The following is a 19,726-nucleotide window of genomic DNA, read 5'->3' as shown; positions in this document are numbered from 1 at the left end:
AAATGCAGACATTTAGCTGTTCTGTTGGTGGATGAGAGGAGTTTCTCTGTGATATAACACGTGCCCATCTCTGTTCTTGTGTCCCTTTTATCTTCTGCTTGCACAATCCTTCCACTTCTGCAGAATGAGCATCCACAATGCACCTGGACAGGGCTGCGCCTGCCTATTGTTAGTGTTGGGATTGAGGCTAATTATAAAGAGAATGGATGGATGGTCATCAGTGTGGGAGGATAGATGAATGCATGTGTGTTATGCAGCGCAGCCTGGCCTCTGTGATTGCACACTGATTGGGGTTAATAGCTGTTGTTGATTCATTTCTCTGTTTGTGGACCTCTTTTGTCTCCCAGCACATATTCCCTACACCTACATGTTCCGAGAAACATTCAAAACAGGCCCAATGTCTGTTTTGCAGTTGTTGTTTTTATTTTCATTTTCACTCCATGTGTCAGTTTAAACGCTGTCGAGCTGCAGATCTACAGCTGTGAGTAATTAACAGTTTGATGTTTTTATTGAATCTACCCACCCATCTTTATCCATCCATCCCTCGTCGACCATCCATCCATCATTCATCCCTCTTTATCCATCCATCCATCCATCCATCCATCCATCCATCCATCCATCCATCCATCACCAATCATCCATCCATCCATCCATCCATCCATCCATCCATCCATCCATCCATCCATCCATCCATCCATCCATCATCAATCATCCATCCATCATCAATCATCCATCCATCTTTATCCATCCATCCATCCATCTTTATCCATCCATCCATCCATCCATCCATCCATCCATCCATCCATCCATCCATCCATCCATCCATCCATCACCAATCATCCATCCATCCATCCATCCATCCATCCATCCATCCATCAATCATCCATCCATCCATCCATCATCAATCATCCATCCATCCATCATCAATCATCCATCCATCATCAATCATCCATCCATCTTTATCCATCCATCTTTATCCATCTACCATCCATCCATCCATCTTTATCCATCCATCCATCTTCATCCATTATTTGGGCAAGACAATTTACCCTACCGCCTACTGGTGATGGCCAGAGGGGCCGATGGCGCGATATGGCAGCCTCGCTTCTGTCAGTCTGCCCCAGGGCACCTGTGGCTACAACTGTAGCTGCCTCCACCAGTGTGTGAATGTGAGAGTGAATGAATAGTGGAATTGTAAAGCGTTTTGAGGGTCTCGAAACAGAGATTGCATTGCATAATTATTAATAATCTGCACATAAAACAAGATGTCTTGAACCAGATATCTGCTTTACATTATGAACATTTAACGAGCAGACTTGATATTATATTATGACCGTGATTAGGCCTTTGTGAGTGCTGCTATAGCTGAGAAAGCTTTTATTGTGTAGCTCACTAGGCTGAGAAAATGAGAGGATGTGGCTTCCTGTAAAATTCTACTTTGGCATCCAGATTCCTTTTTAAACTCTTTTTCTTTAAAGAACTCCTTAAGTCATGTTTTCTGTGCAGATGGTCAGTGTTACTGAGAGTGTGCTATAGTTGAACTGGTTCCTCTTCTTTATTTTCCTCTCCTGCAGGGAGAGAGCTGCCTCCGATATGCAGCAATGTTCGTCAAAAGCATCGGCTCTCCATCGACACTCTTCCTCCAGAGGTCAAAGCTCCATTCCCCTCTGACCCCATCATCCCCCTGCGCACCAAGACTACCAAGGAGTTTCAGTAGGTGTCAGTTCGCTGGAGCTTTAAACACACTTTAAACATGCAGGAAACATCCTTAAATCAAAGGTAAAGAGGTCGGTCTCCGTGAAGTCTTTCGTGTGTTTTGGCTGCTAGGGAGGACATGGAGCATGCCCTCCAATCAGGAGACTGGAGGGAGGTCCGGGAGTTTTACCTGACAACCTTTGACTCCTTCATAGAAATCAACGCTGCCTTCAAGGTATATCACACACAGAATCTGGTTCTCAGCGAATGGCCTGTTGTGAGAAAACACTTTTAAATGCTGGTAAAATTTCACAGAACTGTTTTACGATGTGGTGCGATGGGAAAGCAGTTTTCACTAACTCTCTCCGTGTGTTACTCTGCCTTCGTTTTCCCCGTCACTCCTTTCCCAGCGAGAGGCGAATGGATTGTTTAACACTATAGAGGACTCAGGAGTCAACACCAAGTTTGTCAACGCTGTTTATGACGCACTGCTCAACACGGTGAGACCACACCTTCAGACATGCTTACATACGCTCAGAAACGAGGAGAAAATACTCTGAAATTCGTTTGTTGGCTGTTTGCAATCACGATAGTTTTCCTGTAATCACTTTTGAATGTAAAATATTTTACATTTGATGGGCCTCATCAGCCAACACCTTGTGTGCAACTGCTGGAGCAAATCCCAGCAGTTGATCAACTGCTGGGATCAGCTTAAGGCTTTTCTGGGAGCTTTTAGGAACTGACTGTAGGGAATGACAATACTCCAGCATAGAAGTGAACTAGTTTTTTAGCATCAAGCATTTAGCATGTTTCTAATTTGATCAGTATTGCACATATTAAACAAGGCAGTCATAGAGATTTTTGGGTTATGTGTATTAAGAGATATATCCTGGTCAAAACTGACTCCAGGGTTCCTCGCAGTAGTACTGGAGTCGTCCACACCTGGTGAGCGTTTTCTCAATTTAAAAGTAGAACAAGTGACCTTCCTGTTGTGGTAAAGGTTAGATGAATATGCCGTTCAGTGTTTTTATTTCTCTTTGTAGGCCTCTGTACACTAAGCTTGTTTTCGGTTGTGTTTTTAGCCTCAGGACATCCAGAAGTCAGTGCTGAAAGGGATCATTAACAGCCTGCTGAGGGAGTGGAAAGGGTGAGACGAGCTCTCTGCATCTTTGTGTTATCATGTTCCACTTATGAAGTTTACTATACATGCTTTTATGAAAGGAAATTATTAACATTTCATTGATATTTTTCACATTCTAATCACTGATGTTGGAATTCTTGTTCATTTATTTTAAATTGTAGTAAAATAGCTTAAAGTAATACCTTGAATCTCTGTTTTGTACCTCTTTGCTGGTGTAGTTATTTGTTATATTGTGGGACTATTTGTTAACAGTGTCTCACTGTGTTCTGGGTTTGGTCTGTTCTTTTTTCAGGCCTCGGACAAAAGATGATCTGCGAGCTTACTTCATTCTCGTTCAGGTACGATTGTGGGGAGTACCCAGAAGGCCCCTTACAGTGAACTAATCTTCATCACAAATCAGTGAAGAAATCAAATAAATGAGAACAGAGAGTACAGCTGATTAAGTCAGATACAGCATGAAAGTGGGAGCTAGAGTGTAGGTGGGTTGCAAAGTGGCTGACAGACTAAAACAGTGCGCCCTGTTGGCAACTTTACACTTAAACATGCATCATGTCTTGATGCATGTTCAATCATCCAGGTAAGGAAATCCCAAAAAGTAGATTCTGTTGATTTGGACATAGAGTTTTCATCCAAGTGACTTCTTCACTATCTGCTACATCCAAATGAACAGAATCAGCTTTTTGGGATTGTCTGCAAACACTTGCTAAGTAACCACTGAGTGACTATGAAACTGCGACAGTAAAAGGAGGTTGTTCAAATGACCTGAAAGACCTTCAAAATAAAAGTTTTCCCTTTCCGCTGAAACCAAGATGTTTCAAAGGTTTAACTTTTACTTTGACGGTGAATGGTCTCCTGTTCTGGTTTGTTCCGTTTCACAAGTGTTTGAAGTCGGGGTGCTGTTGGTGCCTTCGAGCTACCGAAACAACAAGGTTTTCGGTGTAGCACTCTTTGCCACCAGTTTTTTGTAACAACAGTCAGCAAACAACCTCTCACCAAACAGTTAACGTTTACACATTTTTGTCCCCTAATAATCGGTAGTTACCATGGGCTCAGTGACTGGTTTTTAAGCCTACGTCACTGGGACTTGAGAACATTTGTTAAATTTGGTAGTTTTTGCCCATATTTATTCTTATTTAACAAAGACATTTTCATCAAAATGTTTTGTTTTCTTTTTGAAATTTCCCTTTGCTATTCTTCTTAATCTTGCCTCTTGTTTTCATTCCAGTCTTCTGTCTTTCTCTCTTTTTGGGGATCTTTCTTTGATGCTATTTTTCATCTCGGTCTGTCTTTCGTTCTCTCCGTCCAGTCTGATTCCCATATATGGTTTTGGGGATCAGCATCAGATAAAGACAGCAGTCTACAGTAGTCCCACTGTGGTTCCACCCTCCATCACACACACACACGGCCGAGCCAAACTTCTGATTTTGCCCCATTTGACTTTGAGGACTTGTCTCGTCTTTCAGCTCTCATGAGAACATAACCACGCACACACAAACACACAGATCGGGACTGGATGAGGTCATTTTGCAGTTGAGGACTGTTGGTTTCCTGCCTGATGATGACTCTCCTTCCTTTATGGGCTCTGGTTGCTACAAATTCATCTCTTTTTCCCTTCATCTGTGCATTATAACCATTCTCAGACTGAAGTGAGCTTTTCGGGATTATCTCACTCATTTTGTCATTTGTTATTACTTTTATTGCATCCAAACTTGTGCGCGTGCGGTCAAAGTGAAAGTGGGTCACACTTGAGGAAAAAAAGTAAAGAATAACAATCATTTAAATCCTACTTCAGTCGGCCTTTAGCCCTGCAGTTAGTTGAACGAATGAGAGATTTTTAAGGAATTGCAGTAAACCAGCCTTCTCTGGATCTTACAAATATGAACCGTATGTTGAGCATGAAGCATTTTCAATGGAAAACTCAAACATTATGTTCAACTTGAACCATTGTTTTGTTTTGTTTCAACTTGTTTTCATAGTTCTGCCCATTATTTCTTTATGTTATAATGTTGTACTCTCCAAGTTAATTAATAAGAGCTGAGAACATGAGGCCGTAATGAAGTCCACCGGGGCAGTTAACTCTTGTTTTCATTCTTTCATCTAAACAAATTTGTCTAGTGGGTTGTTTAAGGGTTGTTTGGATGCTTGTGGGAGACCCAGCAGATTCCCTTTAACGCATGTTCCCGTGATCCCAAATGAAAGGTTTAAGACTGGTGAGTAAATGTTCTAAAAAGTCAAAGAAATCATACACAAAACTATCAAAATAAGGGGTACTTTCCTCAAAAAGAGTATTTTCTTAGTAATGCAAACTAATGAGATATTTATGGTCACTTTATTTTATCTAAAAATGCACTCAACAACAGAAATAAGGAGATGAGTAAGAAATAAAACAGGGAAAATATGCTTATGACAAGCATGCGGTAAAAGCCACTTGGTTATGGTTAGAACATGAATAAAGAATAAACTCCATCAGTCATATTTTCCCACTTCATGATGCTCTTAAACCTATTTTATGTTATCCTATTAAGTAATAAAAGAATAAGAAACTCATGAAAACTAATGTTCCACAAACTTGACTCAGACTCTTGCTCAACACTTCATGGCTTATCCTGCTGATCTGAACAACACCCTAAACAAGCAGCAGTCCACTGGAGAAGGTCCACCTGAGACAGAATCTGCATGTAAATGCTCATCCATAGTGTTCATAGTTAAAAAGCAGCCATCCAGTAATTGGTGTAGCTCAAGTGTGATGTTTTCCTTCTATTTCTATTCCGTGTTTTTCTTGGTTGACTGTCGTCCATGAAAACAACACTGAAAACTGTCCTCTTATGGTCTCGCCTTTGACTTCATTATGTGATAAATTTCTCTTTCTGTTAGAGTATAAAAAGGTAGAAGTAGCCTTTAACTCTAAGTTTCAGAAAGAAGGCTTATATGGGCTATGCCCATCGGCTAATGAATTGTGATTGACAGTTTGTGAACCAATGAGAATGCAGTTTAACAGTCACATCCGCCTCTGATGACAAAAATCCTCATGTTGAGGCTTCACGATGGAGCTTTGGAAACCAGCAGGTGAAGTTATTAACAAATGTACTGTTTTATTCCTTATAACTCGAAATGAGTAAATGAGCCCATGAAGTCATCAGAAAACTGTTTACTGAGATTATCCAGGACAGCTTTCACCAGACGAGCATGCTTTAATCAGTCAACTCAATTTAACCCTTTCACACATAGCGGTCACTACAGTGGACAGCTATTCAAAGGCTGTGTTCTTGCATTTGTGTCAGTGTTGATGGTATACTTGCACATAAACCACTACATAGGACGCTGATGTGTCACTCCATGCCCTGCCACACAGTCAAAACGTATGTTGTCCACCTAAGTGGACATTTAAAAAAAGACTCTTTGAAAAGTACATGTTTAAAAAAGTGAATTTCAAAAATGGTTAACATGGTTAACTACTGCAAGTAAAATGAACATGTGGTTCATTACCTTAGCATGTTCCCCGCATAAATAACAGTTATTTGTAGTATATATTGACTCACATACTATTTAATACAAGACAGTACATGCCCTCATAAATGTTTAAGCAGAGGATACCTTGAATTGTGTACGTTTCCATGGTTGCCATGTGCGTTCACATGCATCCAGGCACTAAGTTGCTGCTCTATCAATTTGTCCTGTTAAGGTCTCTGTTAGTAGCATCATGCAATACATTTGACATTTGTGTTACGATTTCCGTCTCAGTTCACATGTTGGATTCCGGCTTTTTAACTATGTGTTTCTGCTGTGTGCGTGTGTGTGTGTGTGTGTGTGTGTGTGTGTGTGTAGAACCCACAGTACTCAAGCACCAGCACCTATGTGATCTATGCTCACCTGCTCAGGCAGATCGCAGCTTTGTCTGAGGCTGACCATCACTTCCTGGTTCACTGGTTCAAAAAGTAAGTCCAAAACTCTGTGCAAGCGTCTGTATGTTCGTCTGTGTGTTCGTGTGTGTGGTAACCAGTTTGATATTGGTTCGCAGCCAGTAACAAATGGACCTCACCGCAGTTTAAATAAACAATAAAAATGTCAGGTATCATATTCTGATTGATGTCTCTTTACAGCGTCTATAAAGCTACAGAATATTTTCTTTGTCTTTACATTTGAATTACTTTGTCTTTTACTGATTTTCGTCATCCACACTGGATCTAAGGAGAGAGGATTTTGTATGTTAAAGAGATCGTGCAGCCTTCTGTGGAAAATGTGGGATTTGAAGCTTTAAATAACTCGTGGATGTGTGGGCGGATTGGCTGTTGTCATCTTGTTTCTGCAGCAGGGTTAGCAGGTGATAAATTGTGAGATGAGAACATAAATTAGGCAACTACTCTGCTTAGTCTCACTTTCTTAATGCATATCACATACACAGTTTTGAGGTTTTATGAATCTCTGCTGTCGTTTGGTGCAAACCCTAAAATTTGACAAAACACAGCACTCGCATTCTTTTTACATCCAGCTTGGTTTTTGTCTTCAGCTTTGCTTTCCCTACTCTAATCAGCCCACACAGTGCGACCTGCATGCCAACACTTTCCCTTCTGGAAAAAAAAAAGTTCAAACGTGTATTTGTGATTAACTGTCAAGTATAATAGAATTGTTCTACTTAAAAGAGTATGCTTAACTACTTGACATCCACCAGGTCACCAATAATCTGTCCATGGCTTGAGTTTTGTTTTGGCAAAATGTTTCTGGCAAAACTTTAGAAACTGCAACATGTTACATTACAAATAAAGAGTCATACATCAGCTGTTGCATCTTTTTTCTATGTGACTGTTCCAAATAGGCATTATATTATATTTAAAAAAGGGGTCAACATAAGCCAGACCCTACCCTAATCATAGGTGGGCTGCTAGTGACTAGCCGGATGTTAAATAGTTAAAAAAAAAAAACTCATGGCGAGTTACAACATTGTGTGCTAATGTATTGTAGTTGTTGTCTGCTGTTGTGTTACTGTACACATATTATCTGCTTTAGCTTGAATATAGAAAAACATCATAGAAAAGTTTTATCAGGTCATCTTTCATTATATATTGTTTTGCTAAGAACACGTTTGGTGAATCTGTCAGTGACATACTACATGACTAAAACTGGTGCCAGGCAACATATGACTCAAATAGTCTATACGAGCAAGGGAATGGAATGGAAATCTCATTTCAGCTTTTTGTGGATGCTAACAAGGACACATTTGTTTTAATGTTTGAGAATCTGCTTGCAAAAACCCAACAAGCTGTAGTCCAAAGTTTTATTCAGAATGGCAGTAAAAAAAGTCTTAGATCCAGTCCTTATGGTGCAGGAACCCTGGACGTGAAAGCAAAGACTGGAAGCTTGTTTGGGAGTTTTAGTATAAAAGAAATTTTTCACAATGTCAACACAGTAATCAACAGTAAGAGATTAATAGTTATGGGGCTTATGAAATATTAAACTTCTCTCCAATAGAAAAAAAGCATGTTTATTAATTTGTAAATTTCTTTATCTTATTTAATTACATTGTTCCTCACTGTCCAAATATAAACTTTGTCCAGCTAGAAGACTTTAAACATCACACACAGCCTGAAAGCACAAATGTAAACCAGCTTCTGTTCGTCTCCCTCTCGGCTTGAATGAGGAACATTTGAATTCATGCTGTTTGTGGTAATGATTTACTAGCAAGCTGCTTCAAATTAGAAGTTCTGTTTAGTTCTGCTCAGATCCAAAAACCAAACTTCTCCAAAGCTGCTATTAGTTGAAGTGTAAACATCTATTTTTGTGCACATGTATATTTCAGGGTGCAGTTTGACTCTGCCAAGCCACCAGTATTAACTCCATGTATCTGTGTGTGTGTGTGTGTGTGTGTGTGTGTGTGTGTGTGTGTCAGACTGTCTGCAAGGCGTTTCAGACAACTGGTAGAGCGCCTCCTGCAGTTCATCTCCACTCGCCTATTTCCAGCAGAACCAGATGAATTTCCTCCTCTGTCCAAGTGCGCCTGGTGGATTCCCTCTGCAACCAAAGTGCTCAGCCTCTTCAGTGAGTCTCTTGCAAAACTAATAACATCTCGATGTCTGCTGCAGATGATTTCTGTCACATTTGACTGTTATTCTTGTTTCCCTGTCCTCAGATGCAGCCAACAGTGTCTCCTCCCCTCCAATCATGTCCTTCACTGACTTTTACAACATTACTCTTGAACACATAGATTTTATGGAGGATTATAGGAGCTGGCAGAACTATGGCAACTCAAATAGGTCAGTTGTGTTTTTTCTGTATACATTAAACTGTATGAATTTTCCATCTGGTTCAATCCTGCTAAATCCTGATGCTTGCATCATTAGTAAATCTAAAAGTCATATCTTGCAATTAGGTTTGTTTTCTTTCAGCCAATACTGGACAAATTACCTGCCAAGAAATTTAGCTGAACATGATTTTCAATTTAATCGCAAAATTTAGTGTTCACTTGAACCGTTCTTTAGAGCACCAAAGGCGATAGGATACATTTTACTTCCAGGACTTCATTTGAGTCATTTTGCAATTTAACAATAATCAACTTTTAGATGGACATGACCTTTTTGGTTAAAATATTTACATGTATATATATATATAAACTATCATATAGAAAGGGTGTGATAGAGGGCTTGTCCTGGTGAAAATCCCGGACGAGCCCCCAAACATTTTCTTAGTCCATAAATTGACAATGTAGTGGAACTAACGGCATATAAGATGGCACCATCTTGCTGTAATTCTATGAATGTTAAATGATGTAAATATAATTATAAAACACATAAGCTTGAACCAATTTTATTATTAGATTCAGGCTTCTTAACTAATATCTTAACTAACAAACTTTTAAAACCAAATCCAAAAAGTACGACTGCTTGTATCATCCAACTCAAGTATTAAATAACAAAGAAATTGAAGGACCAAGGCTTACTGTAGTCGACACCAAAGCCAGCCATTCTGACCACGTCTGGCTTTAAATGCATGCATAGGCTGATAAGGCATAACTGAAGTAATATTAGGTACCAGAACACTTTGAATATTTCTTTCTTTGTTTGTTGTTATGGATTGAGATATGTTGTATTACCATATAGATTTGTAGGAATAATTTCTTGCTAGCATAGATGCATTTCTGTTCAAATCAAGCATCTTTACTGCAGCATAATAAACTAATGAAACTTTGACATTAAATTTACACCACTGCATGTAATGAAATAGCTGACATCTCTCATTTTGGTGGGGCGTACCTCTTCGGTGACAAACTGGCGCAAACGAGACCCTGTTGTAATTTTGTATGAACTAGGCATTTATTTTCTTTCTTGTAGATCACTGAATATGGTAGTCAGCATGTGAGTAGTTGATTTGTTGCTACGTAACAAGTTTATGGTTGATTGCAGTAGCAGGTTATGCTAGAGCTGCTCATTTCTCATGGATACACAACTTTTCCACAAAGATATGTTCCTGAAAATACCAAAAAGGTAACATACTCTACTTTAACTTGTGATTCAAATCCAGTCATAACCCTGGGTTGCTCTATATAAGAGACTAAATCAATGTCATCTGGATTCAGATTGGTTGACCAATAATACAAAACCTGAATGACTCTGATTCACTTCACTTTTGTTATTCAAATCTTCATCAGTTTAGTTTTGTATGAACTGAAAACTCTCCAGATTTCAGCAATAAATAGAAAGCATAAAATGCTGTACTACTTTGTAGTGTAGTAAAGTATAGTACAGAATAGTAGTAATGATTGGTTGATGATATAGTCAGTGATGACTGATTTTTGTCAAAAAAAAAAAAAACATTTTTAGACTTGCCTGTAAGCTCCTATTAGAATTGCCCCTCCATATTACAGTACATTACCCTGAGTAAGTGCTACTCATGACCAAGTCATCTAACATCCCTTTGAAGATTCCTGGAAGTGAAATTGAGTATCTCCTCAAAAGCTGAATAAAGTAACGCTTCCACAGCTGCAGTTTATCCAGAACTATGGAAAGACTTGCAGAAGCCGTGAAGTTCGTTTCACGCTGTGTCACGGCTCGTTAATGTCTCACAAAGAAAATGGATCTGGAGTTTACAGTTGAAATGACCGGCTCTTACAGCCTCTGGCTGGTGTGGTGGGGGATTTGTGGAGCTCATGTGGCTTGGAGGGTGTAGACTTCAGAGCCTGCTCATTAGGGTAAAGTATAGAATTTTGAAAACACTTGAAAGCTGGTCAGAAATGCAGTTACAGAAAGACATATTTATGAAACTGCTGATAGAAAAACAGACTAAGAAACTCTGCCTGAGAATTATTAACTATTCTTAATTTTTTCCTCTTTTTCAGGTTTTCTTTCTGTCAGTTTCCCTTCATCCTCTCGACGGTGGTAAAGAAAGCCATCATCCAGAAAGACTCGGAGCAACAGATGATCAGTCAGGCCAGGGTGAGTCGCACATTAACAAAGCCTGATTCCAGCCTTAAAATATTGTAATAAGGAAACACAGAGCAGGCAGATTTGCTGAAGCTGTATATGAGCAACAAATGCTTGTCTGTTGAGTTTAGGATTCTGTGTTTTTGCTTCACAGCAAAGTCTGGTCAGTAAAGTTTCTCGCAGGCAGAGAGTGGACATGAACCTTCTGTTTCTCAACATTAAAGTACGACGAGCACAGCTTCTCAGCGACTCACTGGATGAGGTTAGTACATTCACAAATTTCAGTTTTTGATGTATAATCATTTTACAAGACGTTTAAACATCTTTTAAACTTTTTAAACTGAAATATGCAAGTTAAAGCATGCAGTGTAGACTGGTGTCATCAGGGCGTTTATTAATTAGAAATAATGTGAATGTTGTCTGATCTTTAATGCATGAACAACTGCCATGATGATTATTTATTTTAAAAAAAGAAAGATAAAAAAATCTCCTGCAAATTCCCAATGATATCTTTCTGTTTTTTATCAGAAAGTTATTTTTATTCCAGTGCGAACTGGAATTTCTAAATTCAGTTTCTCTGATTTTAGTGCTTTATGCTTTATTTTTGGTGGTTTATAAAGGCTGCTTTGGTAATCTTAGTAGAAAGTTCCTTTTAGGGGCAAATTCAGGGGCAAATTGATAACATGTATGGCAGTTGGATGGAAACCTATTACTGATTACTATGTCTGATTTCTGATTTCTAAAAACAAATCTGAGAACCCGTTAACCCATCAGCTGACAAACTAAGGGCACAAATGCTAGCAGCTGTCTGAGCCGAGACTTCCTGATGTGTCTGCCAATCATAGTTTATGATCGTTAATAAATTAGAAAAAGCTAATAAAAACCTTTTGTCCTCTTTAGACAATGCCCAGTGTTTTTGAATTTGAATTTTGGTAAATGCATTCTGTTTTTTGCTGTCCATGTTTACCTGGTCAGTACCTGCTCATACATGATTGGTTATTAAAATTAAGACAAACCAGGAACATTCATGTCCCTAAAAACTCATCCTTTGTCTACTATCTTTACACATATTTATATGCAGATATCTGAAGTGACCTTGAGCCATAACACACTGTGAATTTATGTTTAGTGTGTTTTAAATGTCCTAATGCAATTTTAGTTGATACCAGAAAGCCAATCAGAAAACAATATGTTCTTTAGAAATACACAAGCACAGATTGGTGCAGGTTCAGCGTCATTTAATGAAAAATGAGATGTGTTAATGTGCCTTCTCCACTGAAGTACTGAGCAAAGATCGTGAAAAAAGAAGGAACTGAGGAGAAGCTCATGGGTGTAAACTGGGATTTTTAGGACATCTGAGAGTGTGATAACAACCAAAAACCAAAATGTTTCTTAAAATGTTGTTTTAAGCAAGGGGGAAAAATTGGAAACTTGTGATGTGGGAATACTGGGAATATCGGCCAGTGAATATATAGACCCTGCCATGAGGATCAGCAAGTATGCCTTTAATGTTTTGCAGTCATGTGTCACCCTCAACCTCCGTCAATCTGAAATGTAACCGTAAATCTGAGATAAACACTAAAATCCAAGTCTAAATTATGTGAAATGTTATTTTCTTCCTGCAGTGAGGTTCAGACCAAATGTCTTTCATTTTGGTCTTTAATTGCTGGTCTGTCCCTGTGAAGATATTCAGTCTGCAGACACTGAGGAATACATGATCACAGCATTTTCATACTTTCATTTGAAGAAACCATTTAGCAACTTAAGTAACAGTGTTTATGGGAAATTATAGCAGAGGATGTCATTTTTTTACCCAGAAAATATTTCCGCATCTACTTATTTTCTACTGCTTCTGTCTGTAGCAGCAGTCTAAGCAGACCAGTCCTCTTTCTTGGTGACCTGTGCCTAAAGCTCTTGTGGCGTTCTCAAGCCAGAAGAGAACCATAATCTCTCCATCATATCTGCACTGGAATCTTTCCCATGTTGGGTGTGACTGGAACACCTCCACAGGAGCCGTCCAGAGGCACCTGGTCAGCTGGTCTGATTTGATGTGGAGGAGCAGCAGTTTTACTCTCAGCACCTCCTGAACCACTGAGCTCCTCACCTAGTCTGGGAAGCAGAGCTGAAAGTGCCTCTGCGGGCTCTTGCTTGCAGTTTTCATAATTCCTTTCATAACTTCTTCCCTCATCATGACCATAGATGTGGGTAGGAGTGTAGATGGACCAGTAAATCAGCTGCTTTTGTCATATCTCTCTTTACCAGAACAAATAGCATCCACATCCCAGCAGACACCGCAACCACTGGTCTGTCAATTTTGCATTTGCTGACTTATTGTTAGCAATGCACAACTTTCCCTGTTGCTCTACAGGAGCCAAATAACCCATAATAATGGGCCTGATACCCCAGATTTCTTAAGCATCTCAAACAGGGCACCATAAGAGCAATCACACACCAGTTCCACAAAGCACATGCAGAACAGCTGGACACAATATTGCCAAGGCGTGTCACCCAGGATAACCCCACATCAGACGCTTCAGGCGCTGCAACTCTTACCCATCCAAGGGGTACAAAGGTTTCTGCAGCAAGTGTTTCTGCAATGCAAACTGAAACGAAATGTGTGTGTGTTTGTTTCATCTCTTTGTCGCCGATAGCTGACGAGGAAGCGATGCGATCTAAAGAAGAAGCTGCGGGTGACTTTTGTCGGGGAGGCGGGGCTGGACATGGGCGGCCTGACGAAAGAGTGGTTCCTGCTACTCGTCCGACAAATCTTTCACACAGACTACGGTGAGTCAGGGTTTCAGATTGGAGGTCATTCACACTGAAATATGAGCTGCTGGGCTGTGAGTGTCCACAATCCAGCCTTCATCATAAAAATGGAAAAAAAGCTTTTCTTTGAATAGGTCTCGAGGGAGCAGCTGAGAATAACAGATAAGGTTGAAAATCTGGAAGGTAAATCCCGTTTGATACAAAGTCAGTGGAAAGTGAAGCTGTATTTTATTATTGAAGTCAAGCGGAAAAAAATCGTATTTTTATTGGATAAAACGGAAAGTACATTTTTATTAGACGGAGGCCTCGGTGGACGTGCTTTGTGAGTTTTCGGGTCAGTGAAACTGCAGCGGGAATAAGTGTCAGATGGCTGAGAAAAGTGGCCCGTGTTGGTTTTGGCAACTGTATAATTAGCTGTCATTTCAGTCTGGAAGAGTTCTTATTATGATGGTCTTCTTCTCTTGTTTCTCTTTTCCTTTTTGTCTGTTCTGGCTGCCTGACTGTAATTATCTCTGTTTGCCATTGTTGTCACTGTGCCTATCTCTTTCTCAGTGTTGCTCTCTCAGTCTTTTAAACTCCTTTAGCTCTGTTTACACGATTTATTCCAAATCTAAAGCCAGACACGGCTAAGTCACTCCTTCTCGTTACAGTTGCGTTAGGCTCTACAACGACCGGTAAAACTATCACATGTAAAGTTGCTCGTGTTTGATGTGACGTTTGCTCGATGTGACAGCTTTAGAATAAAGACACCATTATTATTTAGATGGTTCAGTGTAAGCCTTGCTTTTTATGCGTGTCCCAAGTTTTGACTGGCTCTGTGTTCAGCCTCTCAGCTAGAACTTGTTTTTTTCCCAGTAGCTATTGGCAACTTTTCCCCAGTAGCAAGAATGCTGGACAATGGAACAGCTGGAGAAACTGTGGAAACTTTACTTTTCTTTCAGTAAAAGAAAGAACTCGCCACAAAAAAGGCAATAAAACGGAAAATACAGTCAAATGAGAAGGAAAGGCCTCAGGCAGGCGTTGACTGGACGGAGAGAGATCCTGGACATAAGAGGGTTTACTCCGTTATTATTTCTAATGATAGGAATATGAGTATTTTTCCAATACTCTTCTTTTAAAAACCCAAGAACCTCCCATCATATTGAAACCAGTAGCTCTGTAATGCAAAGAAGTGCTTGAGTGATGTTGCAGGTATCACTTTCACCTTATAGTTTAACACTGATTCTGGAGAAAGATGAGTACTTCTAAGGCCTATAATGCCTGTTAAAGCTGGCTGAAGTAGTCCAGTTTGTAAAATTGCAGCAGAGGGGAGACTGGTGTGACTGTCTGCTGTGCTTAAAACAATCCCTGCACTTCCTTTTCCGACACTGATTATTGTATTTGTGTAATAGCTTATAGTCGTTAACTGTCAGCGTAGACTTCTTCACACTTAATATCTTTAGTGTCTTACTTGGTCAAGCCAGCGTCAGCAACCGCAACAAACAACCTCCTCAAGGCCAAGGCCGCCTCTTCCCCATCGTTCCACATGTTTAGCTTCTACCTTCACATTCTTCTAAATTGGTCATTCATTGCTCATCCTTTTATACTTATAAAAAGGCCATTAATCTCTGGCTCTCGTCTACAGCATGTCATTTATCCCGTCTTCCTTTTTCTCTCCCCAACCAGTCGCAGCAGATGGCCCCGCCCCTCCCTGAGCCACCAAAGTGCTTGCTCATAGGGGGTCATATTTTCAGATTGTTGGGTTATTTCTCTGTATGTATTATTGTAGGGTCTATCTTACAATATAAAGTGCCTTGAGGTGACTGTTGTTGTGATTTGGCGCTGTGTAAATAAAATTGAATTGAATTGAATAGAGTTTATTTCTCAGTGGTATTGACGGGTTTTGACCTGCTGTTGTGTTTTGGCCCCAGATACATAAAACTGAATTGAGTTGAACTTGCTGGCTGCTCCGCCTTTCCTTTATAAGTGTCTGTGTTTGACAGTCACCAACAGCTGAAGGAACCTGTAGTTCCTTGGCAAGTTTTCACACATTAACTAAGATTACGTGGACCTTTGGTGGAAACGCAGCGAAAGACTCTCACTTCCATGCCCGCTGGTAATGTGGATAAATAAATCTTAAGTAAAGGGCTCAAATATTTCCCTTTGGAAAGGATTCAACAGTTTCCTAAAACAGCTGGAAAGTCTAGTTTTAAGCAAACATGAAACAAAGTTGAGGAAACGGCACATTTTTGGGGACTATTTTCAGTGGTGGATTACTACACGTGTGTGTGGGATTCACTCAGGACAAACTGCAGTGTCTGTTCGTGGTAATTAAAGTGCATGTCGCACAGCATAGTGCAGCCATGTGTTATTAATAGTTCTTGGAGAACAGCAGTGCACAGATGCATGGGTTATATCAGCCTTTAAATACATACACAGTGCTTCATAGCGCCATACTTTCATTGTTGGTTTTGCTCTTTTGGGGAGACAGTAAAAAATCCTTTAATGTGAAGTCTCGATTGAACGCACTTATCACAAACAGTTATTTTATTCACCGCTTTCCAGCTGCGCTGTGCTGAGTTGCACATTTCACAAATGGTGGCGAGTTGGTGGTTAACAAAAATCATTTAGATCTCAGTCCAAACTGAATTTCTGTGAATTGTGAGGAAAACATTTCTCAAGCCTTTCTTCCTCCATTTTTCAATTCAACAAGTGTGTTTCCATCACTGCCGCTCCAACATTTCCCCTAACTGCAAAATGATTCTCACATCACGTCTGGGCAAAAAAACCCTTTTTACAATATTGATATAGCATTTTCTCCAAGTTTCGGCCGCGTCCGTTCAGCCTTTGTAGTTCAGTATGTTGGAATTTGCATAAAATATACTCGAGTGGAACCAAGCGAGCGTCTGCCTGTGCATCTGCGTTTTCTGCTCTCTGCGTCTCCGCTCTGGTCAAGTTGTTCTTTCCATCGTCGTTCCATCTTTCCGCGGTCGTCTGTGTTTGTCGGTGCCAGGGGGATGTCGGCCCAAAGCAACACACTCAATGAAAGCTGTGTTCCCCTCATTAGCAGCACAGGGAAATCCCCACCTCTGCACACACACACACACACACACACACCCAGCTGCACACAGACAGGTGTATGCGCACACACACACACACACACACACACAGGCTCTTTTATACATGAGGTCTTTTCCATTTTGTGTGTTCAGAGATGTGAGTGGTCCAGATGTGAGTCTCCACTCTGAACAGACTGCTGCTGTTTCTTTCAGTCACAGCTGGAAGAGTTTCAGCAGCGCTCGAGTCTCAACAACTTGTGTGTTACTTTTTTTTAAAATGATTTATTTATTTTAATTAAATATTTAATATGCTTAGGACGTCAGCAAGGTGCTGCAGTTGCAGAGAAACTCTAATCAGAAAAGAGGTGATGTGACTGACATCCAGCAGATCAGCAGTGAAACAGCAAAGCTTTTCAGGTGGAGGCTAAAGAAGCGTGTGCTATGTACACACCTACACATTACACCTGCAGCAGTGATGTAATCACATCATTGATGCCATTGGACTGTCCTGGTTGACACACCTCTACAACATTGATGGAAGTTGGGGACAGTGTCCTTTGCTTGCTGAACTGCAGAGGCGGTCACCCTTTGAGAACCACAATTCCCTTGGAGGTGGTGCACACCCTCTGATCCCCCTTCTCACAAATTCCAAATGTGCATTTAAAATTCCACATGAGGGGAAGATGCGAACCAACCTCTAACTCTGATATAGCTCAGTGATCTCAGTGATGAACCAGGCACTCTTTCAGCCTCGCATTTCAACTTGCAGGGCAGTCCAGTCGACACTTTCCCAAACCGCGCTGTTTGGTTTCTATCTCCGCTTGTGTTCAGAGTAACAGCAGTGCTTTTGATTTCAGTGCAGTTTTACTGCTACTTTCCAATTCGACTCAACCTAAATCCCTTTTCCCCCAAGTTTGGACAGTTGGGTGGACACTTTTTAATTTAACAGGGACTCACTGATTCCGGGAAAAGTCCAACTACATGTACCAGGTGTCTTTTTTCTTCTGTCTTTTCTTCTTCAGACCCTCTGTTTGTCGTAAAAATGACCTTTCCTCTTTATTTTTTTTTGCCTTCATCACTTCCTGTATCCTTTTTTCTACCAATCAAATGTATCGAATTAAATAAAAGAGATGTGTTCAATCTAAATGTAGTACTTTCTTTTTTTAGGGATGTTTACCTACATGAAGGACTCACGCTGCCATTGGTTCAGCAGTTGGAAGTGTGACAACTACTCTGAGTTCCAGTTGGTCGGGACTGTATCCTTTATGAAGAACAACAACAAACATCAGGGTATGTGCAAGCTTTAAATGTTGTTTAAGCGCTTTATAAATGAGCTCTTTGGAGGTCCTAATGAGCCTAACGAGGTTGCCTACGTTATCCGGTTCAAGTTAAGAGAAGGACAATAATATATATATATATTTTTTTTTAATGAACGTGCATCGGAGCAGTTTGTTTAGCACCTCCCACGTTAGCGTTTTAATGCGTTTTCATTGTTTTTGTAGCTGCAGAGCAGTTTCACAGCATCTGCTTTTCTGCTCTAGACAAAACTGCTGAGTTTCTGGGAGGGTCGGACTATAAATGCGTGTAATGTGCAGACGGGCACAAATAACCACACACAGGAGCTTTCCTCGTGCACTCCCCTCTGACGTAGCAAACACTCCTCTGTTTTAAACCGCAAAGGAGAAAAAGATACTATAATGTGTGTGTTTAGGCCGTGGGTCTGCACATGTAACAAATACGCCTCGCTCTGTGGAGGCTTTTTCAGCGCAGCACATAAAATTGAATCGACGTGGTCAGAATCATTTTTCCAAAACAAGACCTCAGCGAAGAGCTTCATAACAAATACAAATAGAATCACAGCAGGTTTGTGTGTTTTTAAATAATAAATGATATTAAAAAAGTATGTTTTTATCACAGACTGTAAACCAAAAATGGACACAGCCTAATATAGAATTGCCTTAAACCTGCTTTTCATTGGGCAGCAGAGGGCAGCGTCTTACATTGCAAAAGGAAGTCTGATTGTTTGCATGTTTATGAGAAAATGATTGTAGTGCTCCTCTCAGTAGGTTTGAGTCATATTTGTTGTTAGTGTGAGTACATGAGTTACATGATCAGCCCAGTTATAATAATGGCCAGCAGGGGGCGCTTCCTTTGCCTTCCAGTTGTAAATCTGTGACCTCAGTAAACAATTCCTTCATGAGTTTTTGGTTCAGCTGCTAGTTTGAAGTCTTATTGATACAACTTTGTAACCGGCAATAAAGCATGATATGCTTTATTGAAACTGTGACATCATTACTTCTGTCTTTTATATACAGTCTGTGTCATTAAGTCAATGCAAACGTTCAGTCAGCAGTGAAGCTCATCACTTATCCTTCTGCTTCAGCCTGAAACGCACCAAAGATCAGCTGTTTTGCTCCTGCTGTTTCAGGGTTCTCAAAGTGTGGCTCACGGGCTATAGGCGGCCTTTGGTAGCTGTTATGTAAGTGCAACAAGTACAGACGCACTACAAGCTTTTCATTCATCCACAGTTAACATCATACAGGTCAATCTGGAACAAGATTAAGTTAACATTTGTCTTCAGTTTCAGGTCAGGAAATTTAACAGCAAGCTGTTAAAACAACATAACGTGAACCAGCACAAAAATGACAATTCTGAACATAAAGCACGATCCTCTG

General features: G+C 40.2%; 1 protein-coding gene across 2 annotated transcripts in view; it reads left to right on the top strand.

The window, feature by feature from the left end:
- hectd2 (HECT domain containing 2) overlaps positions 1 to 19,726 on the top strand; it is a 59,174-nt gene that overhangs the window by 14,639 nt on the left and 24,809 nt on the right. For both annotated transcript variants that reach the window (XM_004570636.5, XM_004570635.4), the window contains exons 3-14: positions 1,575 to 1,713; positions 1,828 to 1,930; positions 2,106 to 2,195; positions 2,778 to 2,842; positions 3,129 to 3,174; positions 6,662 to 6,771; positions 8,721 to 8,869; positions 8,961 to 9,084; positions 11,163 to 11,259; positions 11,402 to 11,509; positions 13,899 to 14,031; positions 18,219 to 18,307. In XM_004570636.5, coding sequence (XP_004570693.1) covers positions 1,575 to 1,713; positions 1,828 to 1,930; positions 2,106 to 2,195; positions 2,778 to 2,842; positions 3,129 to 3,174; positions 6,662 to 6,771; positions 8,721 to 8,869; positions 8,961 to 9,084; positions 11,163 to 11,259; positions 11,402 to 11,509; positions 13,899 to 14,031; positions 18,219 to 18,307 — 1,253 coding nt within the window. The remainder of the gene's footprint in view (positions 1 to 1,574; positions 1,714 to 1,827; positions 1,931 to 2,105; positions 2,196 to 2,777; positions 2,843 to 3,128; positions 3,175 to 6,661; positions 6,772 to 8,720; positions 8,870 to 8,960; positions 9,085 to 11,162; positions 11,260 to 11,401; positions 11,510 to 13,898; positions 14,032 to 18,218; positions 18,308 to 19,726) is intronic.

This window comes from Maylandia zebra, linkage group LG13 (genome assembly GCF_041146795.1).
Source record: "Maylandia zebra isolate NMK-2024a linkage group LG13, Mzebra_GT3a, whole genome shotgun sequence".
NCBI lineage: Eukaryota > Metazoa > Chordata > Actinopteri > Cichliformes > Cichlidae > Maylandia > Maylandia zebra.
Note: the sequence above shows the minus strand (reverse complement) of the source record. Positions and strands in the feature narration are given on the sequence as shown.